General features: G+C 40.2%; 2 protein-coding genes across 10 annotated transcripts in view; one reads left to right on the plus strand and one right to left on the minus strand.

The window, feature by feature from the left end:
• CERT1 (ceramide transporter 1) overlaps nucleotides 1-11,362 on the minus strand; it is a 50,655-nt gene extending 39,293 nt beyond the window's left edge. For all 4 annotated transcript variants that reach the window (XM_088652986.1, XM_035099506.3, XM_035099505.3 and 1 more), the window contains exons 1-2: nucleotides 11,137-11,362; nucleotides 3,469-3,603 (exon numbers count right to left, since the gene is read on the minus strand). In XM_088652986.1, coding sequence (XP_088509112.1) covers nucleotides 3,469-3,603; nucleotides 11,137-11,232 — 231 coding nt within the window. In that variant the 5' untranslated portion in view covers nucleotides 11,233-11,362. The remainder of the gene's footprint in view (nucleotides 1-3,468; nucleotides 3,604-11,136) is intronic.
• Nucleotides 10,902-27,731, plus strand: part of POLK (DNA polymerase kappa) — a 33,188-nt gene continuing 16,358 nt past the window's right edge. For 2 of the 6 annotated variants that reach the window (XM_035099496.3, XM_035099502.3), the window contains exons 1-6: nucleotides 11,711-11,901; nucleotides 19,901-20,070; nucleotides 20,818-20,937; nucleotides 22,704-22,856; nucleotides 24,619-24,750; nucleotides 26,205-26,358. In XM_035099496.3, coding sequence (XP_034955387.1) covers nucleotides 19,936-20,070; nucleotides 20,818-20,937; nucleotides 22,704-22,856; nucleotides 24,619-24,750; nucleotides 26,205-26,358 — 694 coding nt within the window. In that variant the 5' untranslated portion in view covers nucleotides 11,711-11,901; nucleotides 19,901-19,935. Of the gene's footprint in view, nucleotides 10,967-11,664; nucleotides 11,685-11,710; nucleotides 11,902-18,545; nucleotides 18,700-19,900; nucleotides 20,071-20,817; nucleotides 20,938-22,703; nucleotides 22,857-24,618; nucleotides 24,751-26,204; nucleotides 26,359-27,731 lie in introns of those variants that run through there. The other 4 variants (XM_088652985.1, XM_035099499.3, XM_035099500.3 and 1 more) reach the window with 4 other exon arrangements.

Raw genomic sequence — 27,731 nt, forward strand, 5'->3', positions numbered from 1 at the left:
CAGGGGCGCCGAGCCGCTGCGCCCGCGGCAGTCGTCCAGGGCCCGCGGTAGTTGTGCCCGACTCCCGAGCCGTGCAGCGCCTGAGGCGGCCGTCATCACAGCCGCGCTGTGTGGGAGGGGGCAGGGGCTGACGCTGACGCTCCCGACGTTCGGGAGTCCTTTGCGCATGCGCAAAGCGCAGCTGTGGACTCCGGCGGTTTCTCCCGAACGTCGGGAGTTGTCCGGCGCCCTCCAGACGGCCGTGAGGCGCCCGCCGGAGTCCGCACTGTGTGGGAGGGGGCAGGGCTGACGCTCTCATGGTCTCCCGACTCTGCCAGCCAGGTCTCCTTCTCCCGACGTTGGCAGCCCGGCGCAGCTCACGGGGCGCCCAGGGGCCGTCAAGGCAGGTGCTCGGCTCCCGCCGGCGGCCCTTCTCCCGCCATGGCTGCCGCCGTGCACCCGGCTGGGATCCAAGCAGGCGGCCGCGGGGCGGGTGTGTCGCTGGGTCCGCTCCTCCTCCTCCTCCTCCTCCCTCGGCGGGGCTATGAACTCCGTGTAGGTGTGTTTAAACTTTTATTGATGAAAAGTAAACTCTTCAGCATAAGTCTGTCATGATATTAACACATATTTTCATTTTAGGCAGGCTAAATCATTTCGATTAATGACACAGCACTTCCTGTCGAGAATCCCAGCAAAACAATTTTGCATAGGTGTACGCCACACATTTCATTAAAGTGTGCATCCAGGGAATCCCCCCCCAAAAAAACCCATTTATTGAGTACATAATCATAAAAGGACATCATTTTTATTCATCAAACTAATGAAACAAAAGTTTCACTATTTCTTTTAAATTAACAACCAAACTTTAAAAATACAATCTTAAGTGAGACACAAATTACTATCTTTTTGGCAAGTGTTTCTTACAGTCATAATTATATAGTCAATATAAGGCGGCACAGAGTTAAATTTTTTAACTTTTTCAATGGTGGTGTGCCTCGAGATTTTTTTCATGGAACAAGTGTGCCTTGGCCCAAAAAAGGTTGAGAAACACTGACTTAATGAAACTACAACAGCAAACACTGCTAGATGTGACTATGGCTCAATACTAACCAATTTATGACACAAAAATTACATTTTATTATAAACAGCAGATAAAAATCTGTGAAAAAAATTATTTCAGTATCAGGAAGAGGCATGGTGTAACTCTAGCATATCAATCTGAGGTCTTTAAAAGTAAATTTAACCTAAAACATTTTCTTCATGTCTGGACAGTGAATCTGCAGCAATATGGTTTTCTAAATCATGTGCTACAATAGTTTTATCACTTAACATTCTAAATGACAAATCTAAGCAGTACAGATTGGTATCATATAAAGTTGTTATGGTAGTAATAGAGGAACAGCTGAAGCTAATTATTAACTAGCAACGCATATAATCAAATATGGGATCTGCCTGCTTTCAAAGACATAGAAACCAAAGAGATAAACTGGCAGGAGCCTCTTTATTGGGTTTTTGTCCTAAACAATATGTGGAAACAGGGTGCACAACCAATGCAGGATTGAACCCTGCCCTCCTGCCCATCAGCTGAAGTCACCAGTTATATCATCTAATGGGCTAATGGGCATTGTTTGGAGAAAATGGCCTGTCAGGCCAAATTGAACCCCTTGGCAAGCCAAGACTGGGCAGAAGGTTGGATTCCAACCCCTGTTTAAAATTAATTAACTAAACTTTTTAGTCCTACTTTTTAACTTGGTCACATTCATGCCTTCCCTCAAAATTAGGGGTGCTAGTTTGGTAAGGATGCACAGAATTGTATTAGAGTTCTCTTGTCCCCTCACAAGTTCCCAGGGATTATTCAGGAAAGAAGAGGGTTACTATTAAACTGCTTTAAATTGCTGCCATGCTACAGGTAGCTGTTGCTGCAACTTTACACTACCTACCACATATACAGTATTTTAGGACACAAACTCCATGACAGTTTTTCACAATCATAAAATTTGGTGGTGTGTAGTTAATGAAACCACAACAGCAAACACTGTTATATCATTAAGTGACTATGGTTCAATACTAACCAATTTTGAGACACTGCCCATCTGTCAACCATGTGAAATTATAATTATGTTGTTTCATGGCTAACCCACCTGCCAATTTAGGCTGGTCACAGTAAGGATCTGGTCTGTGGAGTTTAAAAATATTCCCCACCCCTGATGTAAAAGAAGACCCCAATAAATGGGGCAACAAGACATTTTAAAGTGTTTTTGTTAACACAAATATTTACAAATTAATGAATGGCAAAATCTTCTTTCAAATCTTTTAAAAGAGACAAGCTGCTGTTTCAAAAGTGGCTTGTCTCCTTGGCAGCAGAAACACTGCACTAAAAAACAAACAAGCTCCAGCTGTGCATGTGGTTATTCACATGCGATTCAGGTCTCTTGAGCCTGGCCTGGACAAGGCTTCTTCTTCTTTTTGCCCCATGATACACTTTAAGAAACATGTGATGAAACCACCTGAAGCCTGAATCATACATTAATACCAAGAGCACGAGAGCTCCTAGAGCATGGGTGCTTCCATGAAGATCTGCTGATGAATCAGGAAACAATCATGTGGTCACTTGATGTGATGGTCTTAATATGGTTTCAGAATTATTGCAATATTGCTCTTAGGTGTGTACACTGGTCACAAGATTCAGACCATAATCTGGTGCTCTAGAAAACATTCCATTAGCGTCCAATGCACTTGCAATTTGGAGTCCAACCAGGTCTACTTTGTCCTCCCCACCCTGACTATTAGAAATGGGGTGTGGAGCTTAGCATCTCCCCCTCCAAGATAAATGGATGAATTCTGAAAGCATACTAGCCCCGCCAGAATGGATAAAGCTTGCAAAATAATAGGCAAATAGGTCCAGGGGCTTTTGTGCTAGGCATATTTAAATTTGATTTGGGAGTCACATATAACTAAAATGGATTTATTTTGGGGGTAATATAATTCCCACTGATTATAAGCTTGAACTGTCAGTGGTGTCTGCTCTCTCTTCTTCATCAACCCACCCCAGTGTTATTCCTTGGAGAGGCTACTTTAATTTTTAACAGATACAGGTAAGCAGAAATTGTTCTGATGTCTGGATTGCTGAGGCACTGTAAAGTGCTCCAGTGTCCCTGCTTTTGTCTCTTCCTTCCTCATATACTTCCCATTTCAATTCTAACAGATCCCAAAAACCCTATGTGGCACCCCACTTAGAATTGGGATTCACCTGAATCCAATGAACACGCTTGATTGCTGTGCATCTCAGAATTTTATACTGTAAAAAAAAAAAAATCTTGCGAAGATTTTCTATTCTTCCTATAGCTAAAAAATATTGACAGTTCTTATGCAGGTATTTCCAAACCATATTGCTCTGACATTTTTTAAAAACCATATTTGCTTGTATTTATTATTGTCTGGAAATGTACATAAAGCATGGGCACAAAGAAACTTTAAAACAACACTTACTGTAATGACAGCCTTGCTCAAACAGATTGAGCCCCTGCAGCCATACTCAGTTTCATCTTCAGACTTGTAGTAACTTAGAGTATTGTTCTTCAAGACCACCCACCGGTCCTGCCACCCATGGATGTAGTTGGTCCACTAAAGAAAACAAATACATACATTTTTTAATCAAACAAAGCTCCATACCATTTGTGCATAATTTTCTTAGCACACCACCCATAGTTTATTCCAAATCTTGTTTTTTATCAAAAAAATTCATAAAAACAAACGAACTGTTACAATATATATGCTAATGTATAGTGCTTTAATCAAAAGTTGCAATACAGAGTAAAAAAATGGTTCTGATGCAGACAATCTAAAAATGAAATGCCAATTCCTTAGAAAATAAGTGATCAAAATAAACAAGATCAGATGTAGTAGGGACAATCATAACAATACCATTTCAGAAGCGGCAGATCTGCCACAATTCACAATAAACATTATGTGGTTATGTCCTATCACCAACTATAAACTCTAGACTGAAATACATGGTTTGTATTCCTGTAAATCTGGGCTGCCTTTTAAGAAGAGGCTAGTCTACAGTCCTCATCTTGAAGAAACTGATTGTTCAGAATAAATATGTTTCAGGCTCAAAAACAAAAACAAAAACTGGACAAAGATTTTAATGTTTAGGTCCACTAGCCTAGACTTAACTATTTTTCTTCTCACATATATTAGACTCCTTCCTTTCTCATCTCTTTGTCAAAACACTCATTGCTGTGAAATGAGAGTACCACAATAAAAACAGTACAGTATACATAACTAAAATCCACACTGATGCACATAGTTTATTTTGAAAAGCTATTTTGTTTCACCTGGGCAGGAAGCTCAATGAGTAGATCACTATGTGATCTCCATGTGCTTAAAATGAACATTTAATAAATACAAAGCTTCACAATAAACAAAAGTATATAAAAATGACATTTGAATATACATTTAATATTTGGCATTAATTTGGCATTAATACTTCAGCATTATGCAATGGATTTTGGGCTCCTAAAATAAATACTACTGGTAATACTGCATTAACTTCTATGAAAACAGATTCATACAATCAATCATAAGTACAGAAGGATTCACTAGCTTCATCACACTATCAGATTTTAGCTTCAGGTGATCTGTTATCTCTGCAAGGGTAGAGCACCAAATCTGAGTATGGCCCACAGAATGATGACTACTAATGGGAAGGGATATTGCTGGTGAAACTGCCAGCACTGGTTTCCACTGGGAACAAGGTGAAGTGGAATAGCACTAGCTCAAAATAAGACAGAGCTGTCTACCTTTTCTTGGGGGTTCCCTACATGTATATAAATATATTCCTCTGTAAATTAAGGGTTTTTTTCCACACCCAAAACCTGACAAGCATCTGTTAGCTTCAATCTAGACAGAATGCTGTTGAGGTGCTAGTTTGGCATGGGGTGTGTTTACAATGGGGGTGGGGAGGTAATTAGCCAGCTCAAACCCCTATCAGCTTAGAAAAAGCATTCTGGAAGCAGGTGCTGTGATGTGTTCTTCAAAAAATTAAAAAGCCCTTTATTCTCTAAACTACACAGTGATGTTTGAGGTGAAAAGAAAATGAATAAAGTTGATTTTTCCATTTACTACTCTCCAGAATTCTCATCCAAGCTTAATAGCTAAAAAAATACCTGTGTTTTTTAATGTTATATTACTTTGAGCTGTTTCACAGGAAGCAATTCATAAATGGAACGAAAAAAATGTTTTTATTTATCTTTTTCAACTACCTGCCACCCAATTCTTTAGCACAGAAGATACTGCCTCAAAGATGGATCAGAAAGAAAGAGGGTTCATTCTTTCCCATCCTCCTGATCCCTGCCTTAAGAAGACCAAAAAGAACAAGAGCTAAGTATACTGCAACATTTTGCTGCAGATAATACCTGCATCAAAATAGGAATCTACAGATACTAGCTGCTTGAGTTCTAAAATACCTGGTATAGTGGGTTATGGGGAAAAGCTGACAAAAAAATTTCCTGGCTTTTAAAACTGCCAATTCATTTCTGTGTGCTTGATATCCCTAGGTTTTGGTTCTATATGAAATATTTTATTTAAACAATCTGCTTTTCTGTCCGACAGATGCTGAAGGCAGCTAACAATTAAACTAAGCACAATTTAATAAACATAATGTTAAAAGCCAATTGAATACTAAAACATAAACACAGCAGTAGATAAAATGTACATAAAAACTAACCAGATTAATGCCTGCCAAAATAAATATAAAGTTCTATAAACTATTTCACTGGTTCAACACTGAACCTTAGAGGTCCTTTTCAGAGGTCAAACAATGAACTCCAACTTTTATGTTAAATTAATGAAGAATAATCAAGGACAAATAGTCACATATAATTCTTGTGACTAAGCTTCATGAGTTAGCACTTGAGTTTTTCAACCAGAGACTGAATTGAAGTAAGCAACCAGTTTTGTGCATTCTAAGCAGACACCCAAATGAGACAGCACAACTCTGAGAATTCAATAGCTAATTCAACTTAAGTACCAGAGGACTGCAAGTTAATTGACTGCAAGTTAATTGACAGCAAGCCGAGGAAAATATTTCAGATCAACAACAGGCAGTCCTATTTAGGGATGGGGTACTGTCAGAATTCCTAGGGACCACTAGCAGTCAGTTTTAAGGGCCTGGGCAACACTCAATGCCTTGAGTTTTCCCAGCTAACAAGGGTTCTTCTTTTGTTTTATAAAAGGGCGGAGTTTCAGAAATCATTTTGAAGTAAAACCTTGACTGAGCATTGGAATAAAGCCATGAAAGGAGCAAGGTGACTACAAGTTTCTCTTTGGAATCCCACACAATCCTGGTAAGTCATAGTTTGTCTTGCCATGATTTCTGAACCAGGCCATTTTGTCTTCATAGGATTGTCATAGTGAATGAAAATGGTAATTATAGAAGCATGCCTTTGTGCCTGTATAGTTTCATTTTTAAACAATTCAAATTGGCAAGTACAATATATTAATCATTAGAAACAATAAAAAGTATTCATTTCTTTTAACTTATAGTGAGTACTGTAAACATTATAATTGAGAAAAGCCACTAGGATTTATTTCCACACATTTCACTGCTCAAAAGGCAAACAGAACTATTCATCACAGCATGGAAAACAGCATGAATAGACAAAGCCATAGTGCAGTTCTTGGAATACAGAGTTTAATTCTTGCCATCTGCAGTCAAGAGAGAGCAGGTACAAAGAACAACCAAGATTTAGGCATATTTGAAAGGAAACCCTATCAGTGGGCCAATACAATTATTAGGATCATCTAAAGTGTCACAACGTATTGTGGAGTCTTTAGATTTTTCATTGCTTTGTGACAACTGAGATAGCCCTAATAAATCACCAATTGATTATGAATAAAATTCAATGGTATCCATCTATTGGCAGAATGGACTCTGACGGTGGAATAGATTTCCTCTCCCAATCATCTGGAATAGATTATGTGGGCGTACAGTGGTTACAGAGGAAGGAGGTGTCAATGGATGGCAATTTAGCAATTTTGGAGATTTTCTAATGAACCATGGCTACCTACTGCTGAAATCAGACATCATTACCACAATTTTCACCGGTCATGTGATGGACCCAAGATTATGGGTGACAGCCAGTGTTAGTCATACTCAGAGTAGACTCATTGAAACCAATCAACTTAAATTACCCAAGTCCATTGATTTCGATGCATCTATTCCAAGTACTGTATGACCAGATATCGCCCTATACATTTGATATCGCCCTATACATTTGCATACCAGTATGAGGAGTGAGTCCTGAAATTAGGATGAAAAGCTATTTAACTGATCAGTGAATTTACTGCAGCATAACATGAATTACACTTTTTATACAGACAGATGTTTTCAGATAGTAATGATGTGAGAGACAGCAGATTTGCCACTACAATTGGTGGCATTCAAGTCAGAGTTGACTAATTGAGATAAATGTTTTCATTGTTTTCAGTAGGTCTACTTGTAGTATGCCTACTGTTTGGTATCATCCTTTTCTGCAGTTAATTTTGTTTTAAAAGTACATTGTTACCTAAATTTTATTTGAAACACCATGAATGGATACAGCATCAAAACAGGCAATTTCAAAGTTGCAACTAACTTTTTCAGACTACAGTCGTGCCTCCTTTTGCGTCCACCCCGTTTAGGGTACATTTCGTCCAACGTCCATGGCAAACCCGGAAGTACTGGAACGAGTTACTTCTGGGTTTGCTGCTCGTGCATGCGCTGAATCGCTAAACCGTGCTTCGCGCATGCACAGAGCAGTGCTTTGTCGAGTGCCCCTTTTGTAAAGCGTCCAGGGCTCTGGAACGGATCCTGGAGGCAAAAGGAGGTACGACTGTACTATTTCCTAGGCACCAAGCCAACTATACAATCCAAGCATGCTAAATCAGCATGCTAACAAGCTGATATAGGGTAAACAATATTTCCACTCAAACTTTTCCAGAAAATCCATACCAATGTCCCACATTTAATTCATCAAAATGTAAAGATGCCCTGGCTAGAATCATATAATTGTCGAGTTTGAAGGACCACGAGGGTCACCTAGTCCAAACCCCTGCAATGCAGGAATCTTTTGCCCCTGGGACTTGAACCCATGACCCTGAGATTAAGTCTCTCATGCTCTACCAACTGAGCTGGAATTCTTCAAAATCTTCTTAACTTGTAACAAAAAACTAGGAATAACCCAAAGAGAATTAGTTACTTCAAGTTACTTCAGGTAACTAAGTAAACATAATATTAAATAAAGAAACTTAAATAGCAATAAAGTTTCCACCAGTGATAAGCAAGATCAGAATAGAACAGTCCCTGGTTAACTCTTCCTCAATGGATCATCTACAATCTAGTTTTAATTAATGTTCAGTAAAAGTACGGAACTGAGGGTTTCACTTTTAATGCTACTTGCATCTTAATAATTAATATAATCTATATCTTAAAATATGTGTAATGGGCAACAACCTTGCAGAGCAGCATCTGATCAAGAGTGAAAGAAAATTTTGAAGTTCTTAAAGCTGCAGTCCCCTGAACTTTTCATGTCATCTTCCACATTCTTCTGAAGGGTCCTCCAAACCTATTTTTGAGGTTCAGGGGCTGCAGCAGCAGCAGGAGGGGATTGGCAAAAACAATCTCCCATCCATTCCCTTATGTTAATGAACATCTCTTAGATCAAACACTCCACAGCACTGAGTTTCATTCTATAAGTTAAAATATATAGAAAGTCTTAAATTGGAATTGTATAAAGAGAAAAAGATTGTACTAAAGATAGAAGCAAGCTTAGCAGTTTGACAAGCTAACATACAGAAAATTATTCTTTGTATAGAATTCTACAGTGATAATATATGTGCATGCATAATATGCACTTCCATAAGTTGCCATTCAAGTGCGCGTTCTATAAGAATACAAATGATATTTTTTTGTTCCTGTACCTTAAATTTAGCAGAAGACTGTATTATTGCTTTTTAAATCTTTGCAAATCTACTAATAATTTCAATTTATTTCATTTAATTAATGAAGACACCTAACACAAAGAATGTGATAGTTCTAAAAAACTATGCAATAATGTGGCTCAGCTTTTTAAAATGCAACAGGTTAGATCACATTTTGTAATTTAGATTTCCTTTCATTTATTCCTGTATAGATGCGAACAGGAAAGGCATCCTGGCTAACATCAGGGGTGGGTAGCCTGTAAAAGCAACATACATTTCAACCTTGAGATTTAACATTTGGTAGCCACATAATGACAAGGAGCTGAAATAATGTTGGTATAAATTGTACATTGGCTAATAATAAAAGTTACAGCAAGTTGCAGATTGAGTTTAAAACAAAAAAACTAAAACCAAACAGTTGACAAGAAAAGAAAGTTGTCAAGGATGTTGAATGATTGCCACATTACATACTGTGTACACAATTGTCAGTACCAACCTGGCAACAGTCTAAATCCACACTGGTTGTGAGCATTACAATTCTGTTCAAAGATAGTGCAGTCGAGTATTCTGTGCTTATGCTTTAGAACAAAAATCAGGCCATTTAGCTAAAACCAGTATGAATAGTCAGTATGGAAGAAAGCTGCACCAGACTCAACCCCATTCCTACTGCAAAATGGCAGAGTTGTTCCATATCTTTGCTGTAACAATGATGCCTAAATTCCTTCTGGCAACTAACTATCATCTAAAGTCATACTGGGCTAAAGGGCTGCACGTGTTTCCAATCTCTGAGATTTGGACAGCATGTCATGTGTCATATTCTTGTTACCAGATCCAGAGTCCCCATTTGCAGCACTTTATCTACCTTCTAATTCAGGAATGACAATAGTTGGGAATTTATGTTCAGTTTCCCTATAAATACATGAAAACTAACTGGACTGCAAAAGCTTTTTCAGCAATAACGTTTCCCAACTCTAGCATCTCACAGCTTGTGCTTTCACTTCTTGCTTCTGTACACAAAACAGGGTCAAAACCATAGTGCAAGTGAAACTACTTTGAAAAGCAAAATTACCATTTGGTTTCTGAAAGGCTTAATCATATTGCTAAAACTTTCTGTCTGAATAATGACTCATTTGCAAGTTTCTAAATAGCAAACTGCAAAGGATTCATGCTAAAAATTAGAAATACTGTAATACAGGGACTGAAGCCTTAAAGTCCCCCAATCGTGTATACAGCTGCTTTCTCCTAAACTCCCTATACTGTCCCTCCAGTCAGTCTATTTTACTGCACTGTTTAGAGCAAAGGTCACACCACTCTTCTCTATGGTACAATTGTGTGTTATGTGTCCATGCATATCACATGATTTTGTTTCCTTCATTTTTTAAGAGAGAGAGAAAACCGTGTAAGGTTTCGATTCGCAGGCCCAAGAAGTTAGCTTTTCCAGTCGTGCAGAATCAACGAGTGGAAGCGCCCTGAGCGATTCCCCATACAGGCTGCCTTGGTGGCATTACTCAGCCAAGCTGTGGCTACAAGTGAAATCTAGTCAGGATTACCAGGCTCTTGAGAAGAACCTTAAGGAAAGGATTGATCTTTTTTCCTTCTCTGCTGCATCACAAGCACACACACACAGAGAGAAATTAAATAATAAAAGTCCCACTCCAATAAGCACGAATATTATTTTACCAAGTCACCCTTCCTCAAACCAAGACTCATACTTTGATCATCACGGAAAGGTGGCAGCGGCGGGTGGGCTCCTGGGGAATAGAGAAAGTGACATTCACAGACATTGTCCACCCCCTACCCAATCCGCCCCCTACCCAGATAAAAGGTTTCCAAGACAGCGGAGATAAAGGATTCTAAAGCCTTTTTTTAAAACACCACCACCAACAAACCGGAATAATAACAAAAACAGAAGCCACAACACCCAGTGGGAGGCGGGGAAGGAGATGTGCGGGGACCTCCCTCTAAGCTGGGGAAGAGGACAGGAGGCTCCTAGGCCGCCACCCTGCCAGGCGAGAGGGGCCAGGTATTGCGGGGAGAGGGGGGACTCGGCACCAAGCTCCCACAACCGGCCACCCTACCGCAGGGGGCGCCCCTCGCATGTCCCCCGTCGACCACGAAGGAGACGAAGTGGGGGGCTCAGGAGCTCAGGTGAAGGGGGAAAGCCTTGGCGGCGAGAGGAAGGAACCTCCTTACCTTGCTGAGGACTCCGCAGAGCTCAACAGGCGGCCCGGATTCGGTCTCGGGATCCTCTTCGGAGCCCGAGGAATTCCAGCTTTGGTTGTCCGACATGGAGGCGCCTCCCTCACAGCCGTTGCCAGCGGGCAGCGAAGCGACGAGGCCGCGGGAGCTCGCTCTACCTGCCTGGTGCCTCTCTCCGCGAGGCTCCGCTGTTGCTCCGGCCGCTGCTCTCGCTCTCGCTGCTGCTGCTGTCGCCGACGCCGCCCTAGCCCTTCTGCCTGTCCCCTTCTGGCCGCCACCGGGACCGCAGCTCCCGACTTAACCCCAACCCCGCTCAGCGCACGCTGCTAGTGCCGACCATCTGAAGCAGCCACGCCGCGGAGCGAGCGCTCGCCTCTCTCTCTCTCTTTCCTCAAAGCGACGCTGCTGCTGCTGCTGCTGCCGCCAACGCTCCCGCCGCCATCTTACTCGAGGAACTCGCTCTCGGCCACTATAATTCTCCAAGCCCTATCCGCCCTGACTTTTGGGTCAACCGCATGCTGGGAGGTGTAGTCCGCTGCAGGGTTGGTTTCTGGCGGCGCGCTGCCCTCTGGGAAACGGGGCGGGGTCGGTGGAACCAGCGAGTCGTCGCGTTCCTCGGGGCTTCTTGGGTGCTGTAGTTCTTGGGCGCGGGATTCTCAAGACGCCGGCCGTCGTCCGTTCTCTTTTCTAAAGCCTCGGGTGGTCGCCATCTTGGCGCGGCTTAATTGTTGCGGAAGCGGGGGCTGGTGAGAGACTGAGGTGTGTCTACCTGAGCTTTGCTTTCCCTTCGCCTGCTATATTGCTCTTCTCGCCTCCCCTGAAAGGGAACTTTTCTCTCCCCATTTTCTCCACACCTCGTTTAGAAACAAATGGGGGAAGGGAAGCGAAGGAGTTTCTTCTCAGCAATGGGGCAGCTGCCTGTGTAGTCACATATAGGCAGATAAACACATATAGAGGGTTTTTTAGTGGCTTCGGGCAGCCGTGCGTATGTAGTGTGTGCATAACCAACGCTTAAACCTAAGGAAGGGGAAACTGCAGTCCTTTGCAATAGCTACGTGGGAGAAATAGTTACTTCTGAGAAAACATGCACAGCAGGCTCGCTCCGTAAGAGAGAGGCAGCGACGCCTCTGTTGCCATGGTTCGTTCCCAAGTGACAGAAGCCTATTTCATATTTTTATTTATTTTACCATGGCATTTTGTGGCGCTGCTAATTGTGGGGAGATGACAAACGTGCTTGGTTTTGGACTAGACTAGAGCAGGGAAAAGCAATTTATTATTGGGGGGGGGGGCGGAGTGTCCAAAATCATCCTGTCTTAAGGAACCAAAATGCATCTTGTGGTATACGGTGTCCTCTTCACAGGTAGCCAATGACACAAAACATGCTTGGGGTGGCTGACAACAAACATACTAGAATCACAAGACCGTATGCAGTAATAATTAAAGCTTAGCAATCAACAATAAAAGGCAGCAACCCCCTGACCCAAAATAACTACCTGCATACAGTGGTACCTCGGTTTATGAACACAATTGGTTCCGGAAGTCTGTTCATAAACTGAAACGTTCATAAACTGAAGCGAACTTTCCCATTGAAAGTAATGGAAAGTGGATTAATCTGCTCCAGACGGTCCGCGGAGTACTTAAACTAAAGCGTTCATAAACTGAGGCGAACTTTCCCATTGAAAGTAATGGAAAGTGGATTAATCCGTTCCAGACGGGTCCACAGAGTAGTCAACCTGAAGTGTACTTAACCCGAAGCATGTGTGTAATTGGTTCCGGAAGTCTTTTCATAAACTGAAGCGTTCATAAACTGAAGCGAACTTTCCCATTGAAAGTAATGGAAAGTGAATTAATCCGTTCCAGATGTGTCCGCGTCATTCGTAAACCGAAAATTCGTAAACCGAGGTATTCATAAACCGAGGTTGCACTGTATTTGATTTCCTCCAGCTAGTTTCCCGTTTCCCATTATATCTTAATCTACATTCAACAGTATAATGTAGAACAGATTAAGATATAAAGGAAAGGCGGGCAGGGGCGTAGTAAGGTGCAGTAGGTGCGATCTGCCCCGGGTGTCCCCACTGAGGGGGGTGACAAAATGGTGGGCGGCACTCACTGCGGGGCCTGCAGCGCGCTGGAGCCACACATCTTTGGCGCCCGCAGGCTCCTCGCTGTCCTCCCACTGCCCCCTGGGCGCAGCGCCCCAGGTACCCAAGAGGCTTCCACCACCACTGAAGGAGGGAACTAGATGGAGGAAATAGACTATGCAGTTACTTTTGGAAGTATAGTGGTACCTCTGGTTATGAATGCTTCTGGTTATGAACACTTCTGGTTATGAGCGCGGCTAACCTGGAAGTAGCTGAACTTTGCCCCAGGATGCAAACGGAAATCATGTGCCGGAGGCGCACGCGCAGTGGGAGGCCCCATTAGTGAAAGCACACCTCAGGTTAAGAATGGTTACAGCTTAAGAACGGACCTCCGGAACAAATTAAGTTCGTAACCAGAGGTACCAGTGTACAAGGAACCATGGAAGGAGAAGAAGGGAAGTCATTGGATGTACTGTTGTGTAATGGTGGGAAATGTATATCTGAAAATTTAATAAATAAAATTTAAACAACAAAATAACTACCTAGAAAAAGCATAAAATAGTTTGCAGTCTGGTGTTAAAAAAACTGCTTTAAAACTTCATAAAATCTTCCCCTGTTGCCAAAAAGGCTGTAAAGAAGGGACTGGAGAGGCATCTTTGCAGAGGTTTTACTCAGATGCCACTTCCAAAAAGGCTCTGTGGTAGCCCCAAGGTTCACTAGTTAAGGATATAACAGCAGAACATGTGTACCTGACTATAGCAGCAGTTCAGGCATTCCATATACAGTAAAAAAAAACCCATAAAGAGATCACTTTACTTATGGAATCTGAGCAAACTCTCCACCATACCTTGCATTTACAATATTCCAGGGAGCAAATATAATTGATTTGGGGATCTGTATGCAATTCATGGGTTTGTAGTTGCCAACTTGTTTCTACAGCAGGCACCCAACTTTTGAGACCTGAGAGCACCTTTAGAAATCTAAAAAATTGTGGCCAGCACAAAATACCCATTTCACAGAAGATTTTTTTTATGCTGAGACCCTCCAACTCCTGTCAAAAAAGAGGCAAATTTATTATGCACAACTCTAATAAAACAGACAAAAAATAGGCCACTGCCTGCCAAACAAATAACACCTCCTAAATTAAAAACTTCATTTTTTGTTTTTGTAATCTAATGGTACACCACTTTGAAACTTGGGTGTTAAACGGTATGTAAGTTGTTGAAATAAATAAGTTTTTTTTTAGAAGGGAGGGGCAGGAGTTCCATCATGCCCATACATAGACACCTACTTGGGAGTCCTATTTTCAAACTGATACTTTTATGTGGGGACAGGTGTACTCAACCAGTGGTTCTTTTAGCAAACAGGAACAGTCATGATGATCTGGCTAGTTACAACTGAAGGTTGAATTATTGGGCAACAAGTAAGCTTTGATATCAGCCAGGAATGCAGTTCTTACGTTTTCAAGGTTTATGTCAAAGGAGCAAATATAAAACATCTCATTGACTTGCACAGAAAGAGTCTGCAAACAATTAAATCAAATAATGTGTGATGGCCCCATTACAGGATATTGGATAGTAGCTCTCTTTGATACTTTTGCTCTGTCTGTAACCATCTTCCATTTTTCCTGCCCCCTTGCAACATTCTACCACTTTGCTCCTCCTGATTTCTTCCTATTATGACACACTTCTTCAGAATCTGTATTACTTATGTAAGTTAGGCTAGATTCCAAACTCTGCTTACCTGGGAGTAAGTCACTGAATTAAGTATAAATTTCTTCTGTGTATATAAGGTAGGATTGCTTTGTTGTTGTTTTAAATGTTCATTACTACAGTTCAGCGAGTTAGCCAGAGGGTTTGGGGAGCAGACACACTTGATGTGCTAGATTACAATTTTAGGAGCTGTTGGGGTTCTGTCCCCTAATTTCCCCAACATTCATGTAACATCACTGCAGTAGTTGTAGGCTAAGAGGGCAAAAAAATTAGTCAACAGCAGGAATACCATTTAGATCAGTGATCCTGGGTTAGCAGTACACAGTTTAGCTAAGTATGCATTTAAGATTATGCAAGATGAAAACTTCATAATGTCTCTTTTCACAATACCAACCTTATGCATCAAAATTTAATTGGAGCATTTTCAGTGTCAAAAAATATGAATTTTTAAAATATTTTGAATTTTGATGGATAAAGTATTTTGTTTTTAAAATCCCAATCATTTAGAATATATTGTTTTCAACAACTCAACCTGGTAGCTGCTGTGTCAAATCAATAGCCTATCTAGCCCAGCATTTTGTTCTCACAGTGGCCAGCCAGATGCCTTTAGAAAGCCCACTATTGCAAATAAATGTTACAGTTCTCCCCTATTTATGGTCCCCAGTAACTGGTATTCAGAGTCAAACTACCTCTAGTATTAAAGATAATGAATAGCCTTATTTACCAAGAATCTGCTGCAGGAATTCCATGCAGATGAGTGAGTGACCTGGTAGAATCGTGATATATTTATTTGGTCTCCATACTAGCCATGGAGCAGGAAAACCCCTTTATGCACATCTAGCACATGAACTAAATAGGCTAGTGTAAGACTTCTCTTATAGAAGTTCTTTTTATTTTATTTTAAACTATCCTGTGGATGAGAGGGCTGGTAAATATTTTTGTAGGCTACTAACTTTTGTTAGTAATTGCATTAAATGCAAGATTGCATTAAAACAAGTATTTGTAGAAGAGGAAACAGTATTACTCAAAGAAACAGGAAGATCTGGTAGCAGGGATCTTGTTGCAGAAAATAGGAATTTTGGGAATTATTTATGAAGCTTCATCTAGGGTGGATGAAGATTTGATATTATATCAAGCCTATTTTTCAATGACAGTAAAAAAACACAACACCTAGCAAACTAATAGCCTGGTCTATTGTTTTAGACATAAAATACTTTTTTTTAGTTGCATTAATAGAAACACAGCATCCACCACTTAGGGAGTAACGTCTTATGCTTGGCTTTGATCATGCTTTTGCTGGAACGATTTTGTCTTGTGTTGATAGCCACACCTAAGGAGGATGCAGACAAACTGGCGACAGTTCAGAGGAGAGTAGAAATAGATAAGAATGTGAGAAATTGGCTATAAGAAATAGGAAAGGAAGAATTGTCTGCCTTATGAAAATAGTATTAATGACAAGGTATTTTAGAAAGGTTGCCATAAGGAAGTGAAGAACAATTGTTCTCCCTTTTGCTGCCCTTTGCCTTGTTAGAAATCTTAGGATAATGTCTAGAGCAAAGTCAACAAACCAGGAATAACGTTTTGCCTATAAATGTTGCTAAATTTCTACTTTGGAGCGTTTGGAAAAACATATTTTAGGGAATATGTTTCCTGTTGCAGTATGTAACCTGACACTTGAATTCCCAATTTAATATAAATTAAGTTGCTATTTATTTATTTTTTAAACAAACCTTTGGCTGCGTACTGATGAAGAGCTGTGGGGATAATTTCCCCTTTAGCACTACAGTGGTACCTTAGTTTAATTGCAGCTTAGTTTATGAACAACTTGGATTAAGAACGCTACAAACCCGGAAGTAGGTGTTTTGGTTTGTGGACTTTGTCTTGGAAGCAGAACATGTTGAGTGTCTTCCATTTGTAAATTAAGTTCATAAACCAAGGTACCACTGTATTGTGACACACATCCAGCTTGATAACTGTAATGGGTGATGGGCAAGAGATTTGTAGTTGTGGGAGGATTACTGTTCACCCTCTGCTTCTAACTGTAGAAGCTTTCCGTGTATACGGTAGGTGGTAGCCTAGGCATGATGCCCAACAGCTTCTGATCTAGGCAAATTAATCTCTATTAATAAATAAAATAAGATAAATAAATAAAAATAGCCTTGCACAGTTCGACTGGGCCAAGTTTCCAGAAATACATGCATGACCATTTATAGGCAAACGTAGATGGAAATAATAAAATTGTTGAGTTGGAAAGAGACTACAGGGGCCATCTAGTCTAACCATTTGGCATCTTTGTGTTTCCCACAGTAACAGTAATTTGCAACACTGTCCTGGGTATATAGCTAATTGCAGGTTGGATTTACAATTTTGCCCTTGTCAATTACTGCAACTGAGCAAATTACATAATTGCTCATCTTGAAGGTGTGCACTTAGGGGGCTTTCTCTGTTCCCTCCACATCCTACACATGGTACTGGGTTGTCTGAAATTATGACAGCCAGGAAGGGCAAGTATATTGGAGGGGCTGCTGGGGAAGGGGTAGTGTATCCCTTACATTCCTCCCTCTTTCAGTTTATTTCCTTCCCAATGCCCCTCACATCAGGTCTACAGTATTTTGTTCTTACAGTAAGAATGAATAGTCCCCATTAAATTCATTGGTGTAAAATAAACTCTCCGTTAACTTCTGTGGCACAAAGCTACTGGCTGGGTTGCAGTAGCTCAGTGGCAAAGGGCTTTCAGTTCCATGACTTCAGAAATTCAAACTACTGTACTGTATGCAGATACTTTGGATACTTTTATAGCTTAAGGAGAAGAGGAGGTATACAGGCAATTGTCTGTGGATGTTACTACCATTTAGAAAACAAATGAAAAACCTATATTACATTTTGGCACGTTTCTTTGTCATAAATTACAGTTGCCCTATTTGTTGATGCTTCAACATTATCTTATTTCTAAAGCATTTTAAGCCTTGCTTTCCCTATAGCTTCAAGCTAAGATTTTCTCCGTCCACATTTGTATATGCCAAATGGTACGTTAGCCTGCTTTTTGTGTGGGTGCGAGGGAAGCCTGAAGGATTTGTATTCAAGTTGTTGTCAGCTCTGATGGAACCAAAATAATCTGAATAACCTGTCATAATTGAAAAATGCTAGCCTAGATTAATGTTATCAAAAGATCACTCTGAACTACAACCATTTGAAGGAAATTATGCCTAGAATTTCAGTTTTACTAGTCTATGATTTAAAATACTCAGTTGTACACTATAAGATATTGTGCATTACAAGCTGTGCTTAAGATGCTTACACTTGCTCTCAGTGCTAAATGAAGGCTACAACAATACATACTGTAGTTTTAGCCATTCATCTGAAAGAGCCTAAGGCAAACCAATCATCCTAAGCTCCTGAGCACATGCAAGCTAATCACACTTTCTCCTTGACATTATTACTACAGTATTTTTAAAACTGACAAGAATCTTGTGTTCCACCAGGGCTCTTAAAAATCGCAAAAGCTCTATTGAGTGGAAAGAATGCTCTTGATTGTTCCAAAGGATTTTATGAGTGGATACAAACAGTGCCTCTCTAGTAGGATTCTTGTATTTAGGAGCCCAGATATAGATGGAGGTGGTTTGATGATCCTTAAGCTTTGGTGAATGCCTTTTGCTGAATTGAATTTCACTTTAATAGTTAGCTAAAATCTGCTTTAAGGATACCTCTTTATAAAATAAAGATTAGTACTGCACTTGAAGAAAACTCAAAGAATTTGATTACAGGTAGGTAGCCGTGTTGGTCTGGGTCGAAGTAAAATAAAAAAATTCCTTCAGTAGCACCTTAAAGACCAACTAAGTTTTTATTTTGGTATGAGCTTTCGTGTGCATGCACACGAAAGCTCATACCAAAATAAAAACTTAGTTGGTCTTTAAGGTGCTACTGAAGGAATTTTTTTATTTTACTTCAAAGAATTTGAATTCATTAGAATGAAGAATTTGATAGGATAAAATTTAGTATAAACATTATTAAATAACATAATCATAACTGAACTTTACCAACTTTGGTAGTATAGAAAATATGCCTGTGCTCTGTGTTGTTACCATAGAAATTTAGCAGATTGAAATTCATGTACTGAAAATCTTCCAATGCAGTTGACTTATTTTTCCTATTTTTATTTTTATCTTATGGGCTATGGTTCTAAAGGTGTGTACAATCCATTCAAAAAGTAACATAAATCTATAATAATATGAAGTACAGTTATTTACATTATACTGTATACTGTAAAGGTGAATCTTGGCAGCACCCTGAGGATACGAGACACGCTTCTTCTGCTTCGTAGTTGGGTAGAAGGTGAAAAGGGTGCTTAGTAGTTGCATTGTGTGACAGGAGGATGTTGCAGGAAGTTACCATGGGGTGGTTTGTGTGCAGGGGATTGCAAAAAAGGAGTGGGGAGAGGAAGCATGAAGATGGGGGCTGAAGGTGAAAAGGGGTGCAAAGCAGGGCTGCAGAATAGAATAGAAGTGGCTTCATATATGGGACTGGGAAGTTGAAAAGCAAGCTTGGTAGTTGCATGGCGTGGGAAGGGGAAACTCTAGACTCTAGAGGAATAGGGGAATAGCAGGGGGCTGGCAAATGGAGTGAGCGGGAGTCCAGCTCCTAATGAGTGCTGTAGAACCTAACCATTACAGCACTGAATACACTTTTGAGCATTCATAGAGCAGCAGTAGTCACTATTTCACACCCACAATTCTTTGTAGCAAGGCTGTCTCCTGATATTAATAACTGCTCACCACAGCTGAATAGGAGGGAAGAAAGGGCCAGACTTCAGACAACTGATAGCTCTGCTGAGACTGCCACAGTAGCAGAAGAGTTGCCACAGCCACATGGGCCACATAAAAAGGTTTCCCTCTCTTGTACTATAGCATTATGATGTGATAATGTCAGTAGTACATGTAGCAGAATTATGCAGTTTGTTTTTTTCAGGGCAAGAACTGAGAATCTGTTCACTTGGTTGTGCAATGGAAAATGCAGATAAAGGCAATGCTTCTCCCAGAGAGGGACTTCTGCTTAGACTGGGCCTCAATGATAACAAAGCTGGAATGCAGGGGCTGGATAAGGAGAAGATCAACAAAATCATAATGGAAGCTTCCAAGGTTTGTTTGTATAAACTCTCACAAATGCCTTAGCTATTCACAGGTATTGATTACATTCAATAAAAACTGTAGGGTTTTTACTAGCATGCTTTATTGTTTAGTGAAGAAGGTAAGGTATCCGCCACATCCATTTTTTGTGATGTGTATCTGTGATTAAGGGACTATGTCTGCAGGCAAGTACTGACTCATCTTTAATCTCTGTGCAGTGCTTATCAAATTTTAGGCACGCTGTAAATTAAAATGAAGCTGAATTATTATTTCTAATCAGTGTGACATGCCAAATAATTAATTGCTTTTTTAAAATTGCTGCCTTCTGTGCAAATTTCGAATATTGTGCATGTAACACAGATGTAATGTTGCAATGCCTATGAAATGTTGTGTTTGGTAACATTATGCTAGCCTAGTGCAATATTTATAACATTTTACCATGTTGCTCAGTGGCTTATCAAAAGTAACGCATCATCACACAAACAAAATGTGTATGCAGATTAATATTCAGGCAGCATCTTTTGCATCTTCATATAATTTTTATTGAGTGACTCCACTTCCACCTTCATTTGCTGCTAACTGCTGTGATGTCTGGCATCCTGAAAGCTGGTGTAACAAATACTGGGGCTAACTAAATTTTTAAAATGTGTTTTTAATGTTCTCTACAACTTAAAAATAATTATGTAAGGATTATATCAAACTGCACTAGACTGGATAAGGCTAATGATGGATATTAAATAATTTAAATCTATTTTGCAGGGTTCTAAATTTTATGAAAATGAGCTGAAAAAGGATCAACAAGTTAATGAGCGAATTGAAAAAATCCTGAAATTAAAAAGTAAAGTAACAGACCAACAGCTTATGAAAGCACAGATAAAGGTAATATGTATAAAATTGATTCATTTAGGAGAGGAAAGTATTTTTAGGCAACCCACCCATGGTATTAGCCTGATATATAAACATGCAGTTAAGATTGCTTTTGACAAAGCATTACCACTTAAATAAATAGAGGCTTGTTTGATAAACCTGAATGATATGTGAAGCAATCTCTTGACCAAACTAAATGTGCATACCTCTGAAGTGCCTCAACTCGTCTTTCAAGTCTGCTAACCTTCAGCTTTAATGCTCTCAGAAGCTATTGTTGAATTTCTATTCTTGTCATTGTGGGAGTGAGGAGTGAGGTCAGTACTACATACCTTCCCAGCAATCTTGACCCTTGACTGAGGAAAGAAAATCTGTAAATATCAGTGGTTTAGATACAGAAAAAATATATTCAAATTTAGGCTATTTTATTTTATTTATTATGCAGTGTTGGGAGCTCTTTGGAATTGGATTTAATATAATGATTTGGTAGTTCAAAAGGAAAACAGAATAGAAAAACTCTGGGAGGAATTTATATTATTGTTCCTCCTTACTTCAAAAGCTATACATATCTGTGATTATATTCAATATCTTATGCTCATATTCATAAATATATGTTATATATTATCAACAAGTAGATTTATGTATAAATCACCCAAAGTCCATGATAGGAAAAGGAGGGTTCCCGCCCCTCAGCTGAGCAAGCCCCAAGTTCCCTGCTGCTCACCCGCGGGACCTCAGGGCTTCTTTGTAAGGTTCTTCTGGGGGGCAGGAATGCTTGCGCTTGAGGCATTGGGGCTTGCTCAGCTGGGTGGGTGGGAGCTGTTTAAAGATAGCGGGTGAAACCACCACTGCTACCAGTGGCCCAATGCTGAAAGCGGCATTGGCAGCAGAGGGACTCAGAAGCAGCGTCGGTTTCACCCACGATGTACCGCCAGGTGAAGCTGCCATCATGCCGGTCCTGGATGATATATCAATATACCACCACGGTCTAATTCAGATGCATGGCTTATATTCATAGGGAGCCGTGTGTGTAGTATTGTAGGCCCAATGTTGTGGAACTCCCTTTCCGTTGAGGTCAGATAGGCCCTCTTCCTGTTGAAGTTCTGCCTACTGCAGCCTTCTTTGTTTCTGGAGGCATTTTAGATGAAGCTTTAACCCCCCCTCCTTCTGTACTGTATTTCTTGTACACTGCTTAGAGACTATATTGTAGCTAAGCATTACATAAATTGCTTAAATAAATAAAATAAAATAGCCATACTAAGTTTATATTAGAGTTTCATATGATTTACTCTGAGCCCTTCTTTCCCCCATACACAGAGTGCAAGATTGGTACCACAGTTACCATTTTCCCATGCCACGATAAACAACAAAAAGTAGCATAGAAGCCACGTGGTGGTTGCTTTGTAAGACAAACCTCAGTGACTTGGGACATTGATTAGAAGCTGTAATGTCATTTATTCCACATCATTGCAAACTGAATGATTTGTAATGGCATGGGGAGGTCATGAAGCAAGGCCCATTATGTCTTTACATTGTTTATCTTTGTGTGTAAAGCAGTCCTAAAATAGTTAATGTCTAAAGTGCCAAAGCTATTCTTATAGTCTTGGCCAAATCAGATACTGTTTTCCCGCACAGCAAGATTACCAAAATATCTTTTCTATTTGTCTCTGTATATTATATTATATTACTTTCCTTTAGAGTGTTATATTGATAAAAATCATTGTATGCCACAAGAAAAGTTATCTAATTTTATCTAATTGTATATATTTACTTATGTGCAGATGGATAAGCTTGCAATGAAGTTAGATCAGAGCCGTGATCTTAGCTGTACTATTGTACACATTGACATGGATGCCTTTTATGCAGCTGTTGAACTGAGAGACAATCCTGAATTGAGGGACAAGCCCATAGCAGTGGGATCAATGAGTATGCTGGTATGGTGGAACATAACATTTGCTACAATTCTCTCTCCCCCCCCCCGATATGTCCAACTAGCTTGTTTCTAAAGAGATATTCAAGCTGTTTGTTTATTACATTTTAATCTCACATTTTCCCTCAGTAATTTTAAGGCAGCATGCATGGTTCTCTCACCACCATTTATTTTCGTGAAAACCCAGTAGAGTAAGTTAGGCAAGAGATAGTGACTCACCTAAGGCAGGTGGGGATTTGAACCTGGCAATGTACGTAATACTGGCTTAAAACATAGCTAGGTAAGTCACTCTTTTTCTTAATTTGGACTGCTGCTTGGGGGGAAAACACATCAAAACACAGTGTTTCCTAAGGAAGAAAAAGACAGATACAGGATAGGCGTGGATTTTGGCAAATGTCATGTGTATACCACTTCCCAAACCGGTGGTGGGAGTACACTGAATGCATAATCAAGAGTGTGTATACAGCCATAGACAAACAATCTAACTGCATCAGGGGTAATAAACCCTTTTTCAGCCTGAGTACTACAAATCTTTCTGGGTAACCTTCCAAAGGCCAGAAGACATTTGTGGGTGGGGCCGGTGGCAAAAGTGGGCAGAGCAACAAATATCACTTTTATATGGTGGGTTTAGTCGGACACGACTAGACAACTAAACAACAACAAAGTTTCTATACAAAGCCACATGCCTCTGTTAGTCCTCCAGCTGGACAAACAAGAGGCATGTTCAAGGGCACATTTCATCCAGGCCAAAATACTAAAGGTACAAAATAGATTCTGTGAGGAATGTGGCCTTGGGAGGAGTCTGAGAGCCAAACAGAGGGGCATGGAGGACCACATTTGGTACTTAGGAATGAGGTTTCCCATACTGGCTCAATATATTGGTATATTTAGGTACACTTGCCCCCTTTGAGCTTATATTGAACCACTGGTTGGAACTGCTGCATTTCTGGAGTGGAACTTACCTAGGCCAGATCCTAAGATACTAACAGAATATTTCTTAAAATGCTTAGTTAGATCTCCAGGTCAGCTGCAAATAGCCATCTTTTTTCTTTTGCCCTAATTTTGGCGATTCTACATTTGCCCAGGGACTCAGCTATACAGCTGCAAATAAGATGTTTTAAATGTGTGGTAAAGTGCAATATATTAATGTGACACTAGATGGTGAAGGTGAGCAATGCAAAAAATTAATGAATTTTTCAAAATGTTTTTTTAAAAAGCATTTTCACAATGTTTTTTAAATACCGGTATATGTGTAGATTCCACCCAGGTATGGTCATGTGTCATATGTCAAAAGATACACTTCATCACATATTATAGGGGGCAGTTTTCATATTTAACTAGTAATTGATGTCTTATAGATATAACGAGACTTAAGCATACAGTGGTGCCTCGCTTAATGAACGAATGAATGAATTAATGAAGACGAAATTTTCGCTTAAAGAAATGATTTTTCTAGCGGAGGTTGCCTCGCTAGACGAATTCGTTTTACGAAAAATTCGTCTAGCGAATCGCGGTTTCCCATAGGAATGCATTGAAATTCAATTAATGCGTTCCTATGGGCAAAAAGAAAATTCAAAAAAATTCAATGCATTCCTATGGGATTCACTAGACGAATTTTTCGTTATAAGAATAGACCCGTGGAACGAATTAAATTCGTCTAGCGAGGCACCACTGTACCTAATTAGTTACTGTATTCTGACTGCAATGTACAAGCCATTTAAAATGGCTTCAGTGCATGATTTTAAAGTATGTGTTGTCTTTTTAAGTCCACTTCAAATTATCATGCTAGAAGATTTGGGGTACGTGCAGCCATGCCTGGGTTTATTGCCAAGAAACTCTGCCCACATCTTACTATAGTGCCATTAAACTTTAAGAAATATGAAGAAGTAAGTAAAGAGGTACGTAATTTCTTTCCACAGCAGAATGCACATACATTTAGAGTGCAATCCTAACCCCACTTACCCAAGAGTAAGCCCCATTCAATTCAGTGGGACTTGCTTCTGAGTAGACATGGTTAGGATATCAGCTGATTTTATTTGGTTACATGTGTTCCTTGAACTGCAAATGGTGATTGTTAAGCTTCATGCTTTAATTAATTAATTTTGTTAATTTTGAAAAAGTAAAGTGTTAAAAATGCCATTATAGTTTGATAAACGTAATAGTTTTGTGGGGCACACACAGGTGCCACTGTGGTCTAAACCACTGAGCCTCTTGGGCTTGCTGATCGGAAGGTCAGCGGTTCAAATCCGCATGATGGTGGTGAGCTCCCGTTGCTCCGTCCCAGCTTCTACCATTCTAGCAGTTTGAAAGCATACCAGTGCAAGTAGATAAACAGGTACTGCTGTGGCGGGAAGATAAAACGGCATTTCTGTGTGCTCTAACACTCGTCATGGTGTCCCATTGCACCAGAAGCAGTTTAGTCATGCTAGCCACATAACCCGGAAAGCTGTCTGTGGACAAATGCCGGCTCCCTTGGCCTGAAGTGAGATGAGCACCATACCTCATAGTCTCCATTGAGTGGACTTAACCGTCCAGGGGGTCATTTACCTTATTTTTTTTAACCAAGTAATCAAGGAGGAGGGAAAGGTACTTCTTCCTTCCCCATGATTGGGTGAATTCCTTCTAACAGACCTAGCCTTAAGACAAGCATCCCCAAACTTCGGCCCTCCAGATGTTTTGGACTACAATTCCCATCTTCCCCCAACCACTGGTCCTGTTAGCTAGGGATCATGGGAGTTGTAGGCCAAAACATCTGGAGGACCGCAGTTTGGGGGATGCCTACCTTAAGATAAGGAAATTTATTTCCTCAATTAGCACCTCCTAATAATGTTGTATTGAATAGCATTCTCATTTGAGATTATCATTCTTTTCTGTCAACCTATATAAACTCTTAGAAGAAATGGGTGCTTACTTAACATACCGCTATTCTCTCTTTAAATGTAAGGAAACCATTTTCTTCCTTTTAAATTTGAAGAAAATTGGTTTTGATTTTGCAAGTAGCAAAATTCAACAAGTATCTCTCACTTTATCTTTGGTGTATAAATCTCATCTTAAAAAGAGGTTCACACACAGTAAAATAATTACATTCACACATTTGTGTAAATAACTTTACATTTGTTTCTAGCGCCATTGCTCTAACTGTGAACCATATGCAGTACAAATTTGGAACATCAATAAATTATTTATGATTTAAAATTCTTCTAGTATTGATCAATCGTAATGGAATTTTAAAAGAATGAATGATACAGTGTTGGTATTGACTAAATGCATGGTACTTCAAATGATTTTTTAAAATTTTGTTTTTTGCTATAGCAGCACAACTTTACATTTTTTAAATATTATATTTACCAAGGTTAGGGAAATACTTGCTGAATATGATTCCCACTTTATGCCCATGGGGCTTGATGAAGCCTACTTGAACATAACAGAGTACTTGGAAGAAAGAAAGAACTGGCCTGAAGACAAAAGGGAGCATTTCATCAAAACATACAACTCTGCTCTAAATGGTAAGCAATTATCTGGAACTGCCAGACCAAAAGAACAATTTACCTTGCTTTTATATTATGACTTGCTAAGTCAGGAAATAATGTGGCTAAATATCAGTTGTAATTATTAGCTGCTTGCTAATAATGTAATGCTAATCTTGAAGCAATTTAGTGGAAACACTTTAGGAAATCACCAATGAAGTTTCCTTTTTAATATTGCAATTGTAATTAAACCTAGTGGAATTAATGTTTCCTGAAGTGGGGAGTTGCAGCCATCGTTAAAAGAGCAATAGTTTGCTGACAAGTCTCATGGTGTTACCGTATTTTTCGCTCCTTAAGACACACTTTTGTAAGGGGAAATTCTGTGCATCTTATGGAGCGAATGCATGGTCCCTGGAGCTGGATCGCCCAGGGGCGAAAAGCAGATTGTGCTTTTTTTTTTTTAATAGGAAGAGCTAAAGGCTAATAAGAAGGAAAGAGGCAGTTGAAAAGAACCTGCTCAGCAGCTGATTGCAAGAGATCTGGGAGGGAGATAAGGGACACTAGCTCCCTTCCAGGCCCCGCCCCCTTGCCCAGGCCTTCATTGTTGAATGTTCTGCAGAAGGAGGCTGCAGCGACATGTGACTGGCTGATTAGATTATCTGTCTGGAAACTGCAGAAATAGCTACCTTTCTTAAAGAAGCTGCAGAATTGTGAGTTGAACCCCATAAAAACAGGATTTTTTTTCCCTTTGCAAGGTAAGCTCAGCAACTTTGAGCTGATGCTCAAAAATATGGAGCTTTCCCCCTTTGAAAAAAAGCTGCTCAACTGAGCTGATCCACCCAAAAACGGGGCTTTTCCCATTTGCAAAAGAAGCTGCACAACTTTCAGCTGATGCTCAAAAAACCGGAGCTTTCCCCCTTTCCTCCTCTAAAAATTAGGTGTGTCTTTTGGTCAGGTGCGTCTTATGGAGCGAAAAATACGGTAAATGTTCAGGGTATCACTTTTTCAAAACAGTGTTGGCACCCAAGTGAACACTGCATAGAAGCAAATGTCACAACCCCCATCCAGAGCAGCTGCCTGGGCTCTGACTTCAGTTCAGATGTTGCAGGCCTGGCCAGATTAATAAATCCAGCAGCAGCAGGAGGAGGAGATGCTGGAAACTGATACAATCCCCCAGCACTATGACCAGACCTAGGAGTATTGGACTGTGAGATTTTGAGTCACAGCCCTTTGAATTGCAAATTACAGAGTCTGTACCCTTGAAGCTTTTGTTCCTTAGGAAACATCCATCTCCACACTAGGGACTTTGCACATCCCCATTTTGACCTGTCAACACAGTCATTGAACCTGTAGGGAATTGGTTGAGAGAATGAGAAATATTAGGCTCCAGGCCAAAGGTCTCCTCCTTTAAG

This window comes from Zootoca vivipara, chromosome 10 (genome assembly GCF_965207765.1).
Source record: "Zootoca vivipara chromosome 10, rZooViv2.hap1.1, whole genome shotgun sequence".
Classification (NCBI taxonomy): Eukaryota; Metazoa; Chordata; class Lepidosauria; order Squamata; family Lacertidae; genus Zootoca; species Zootoca vivipara.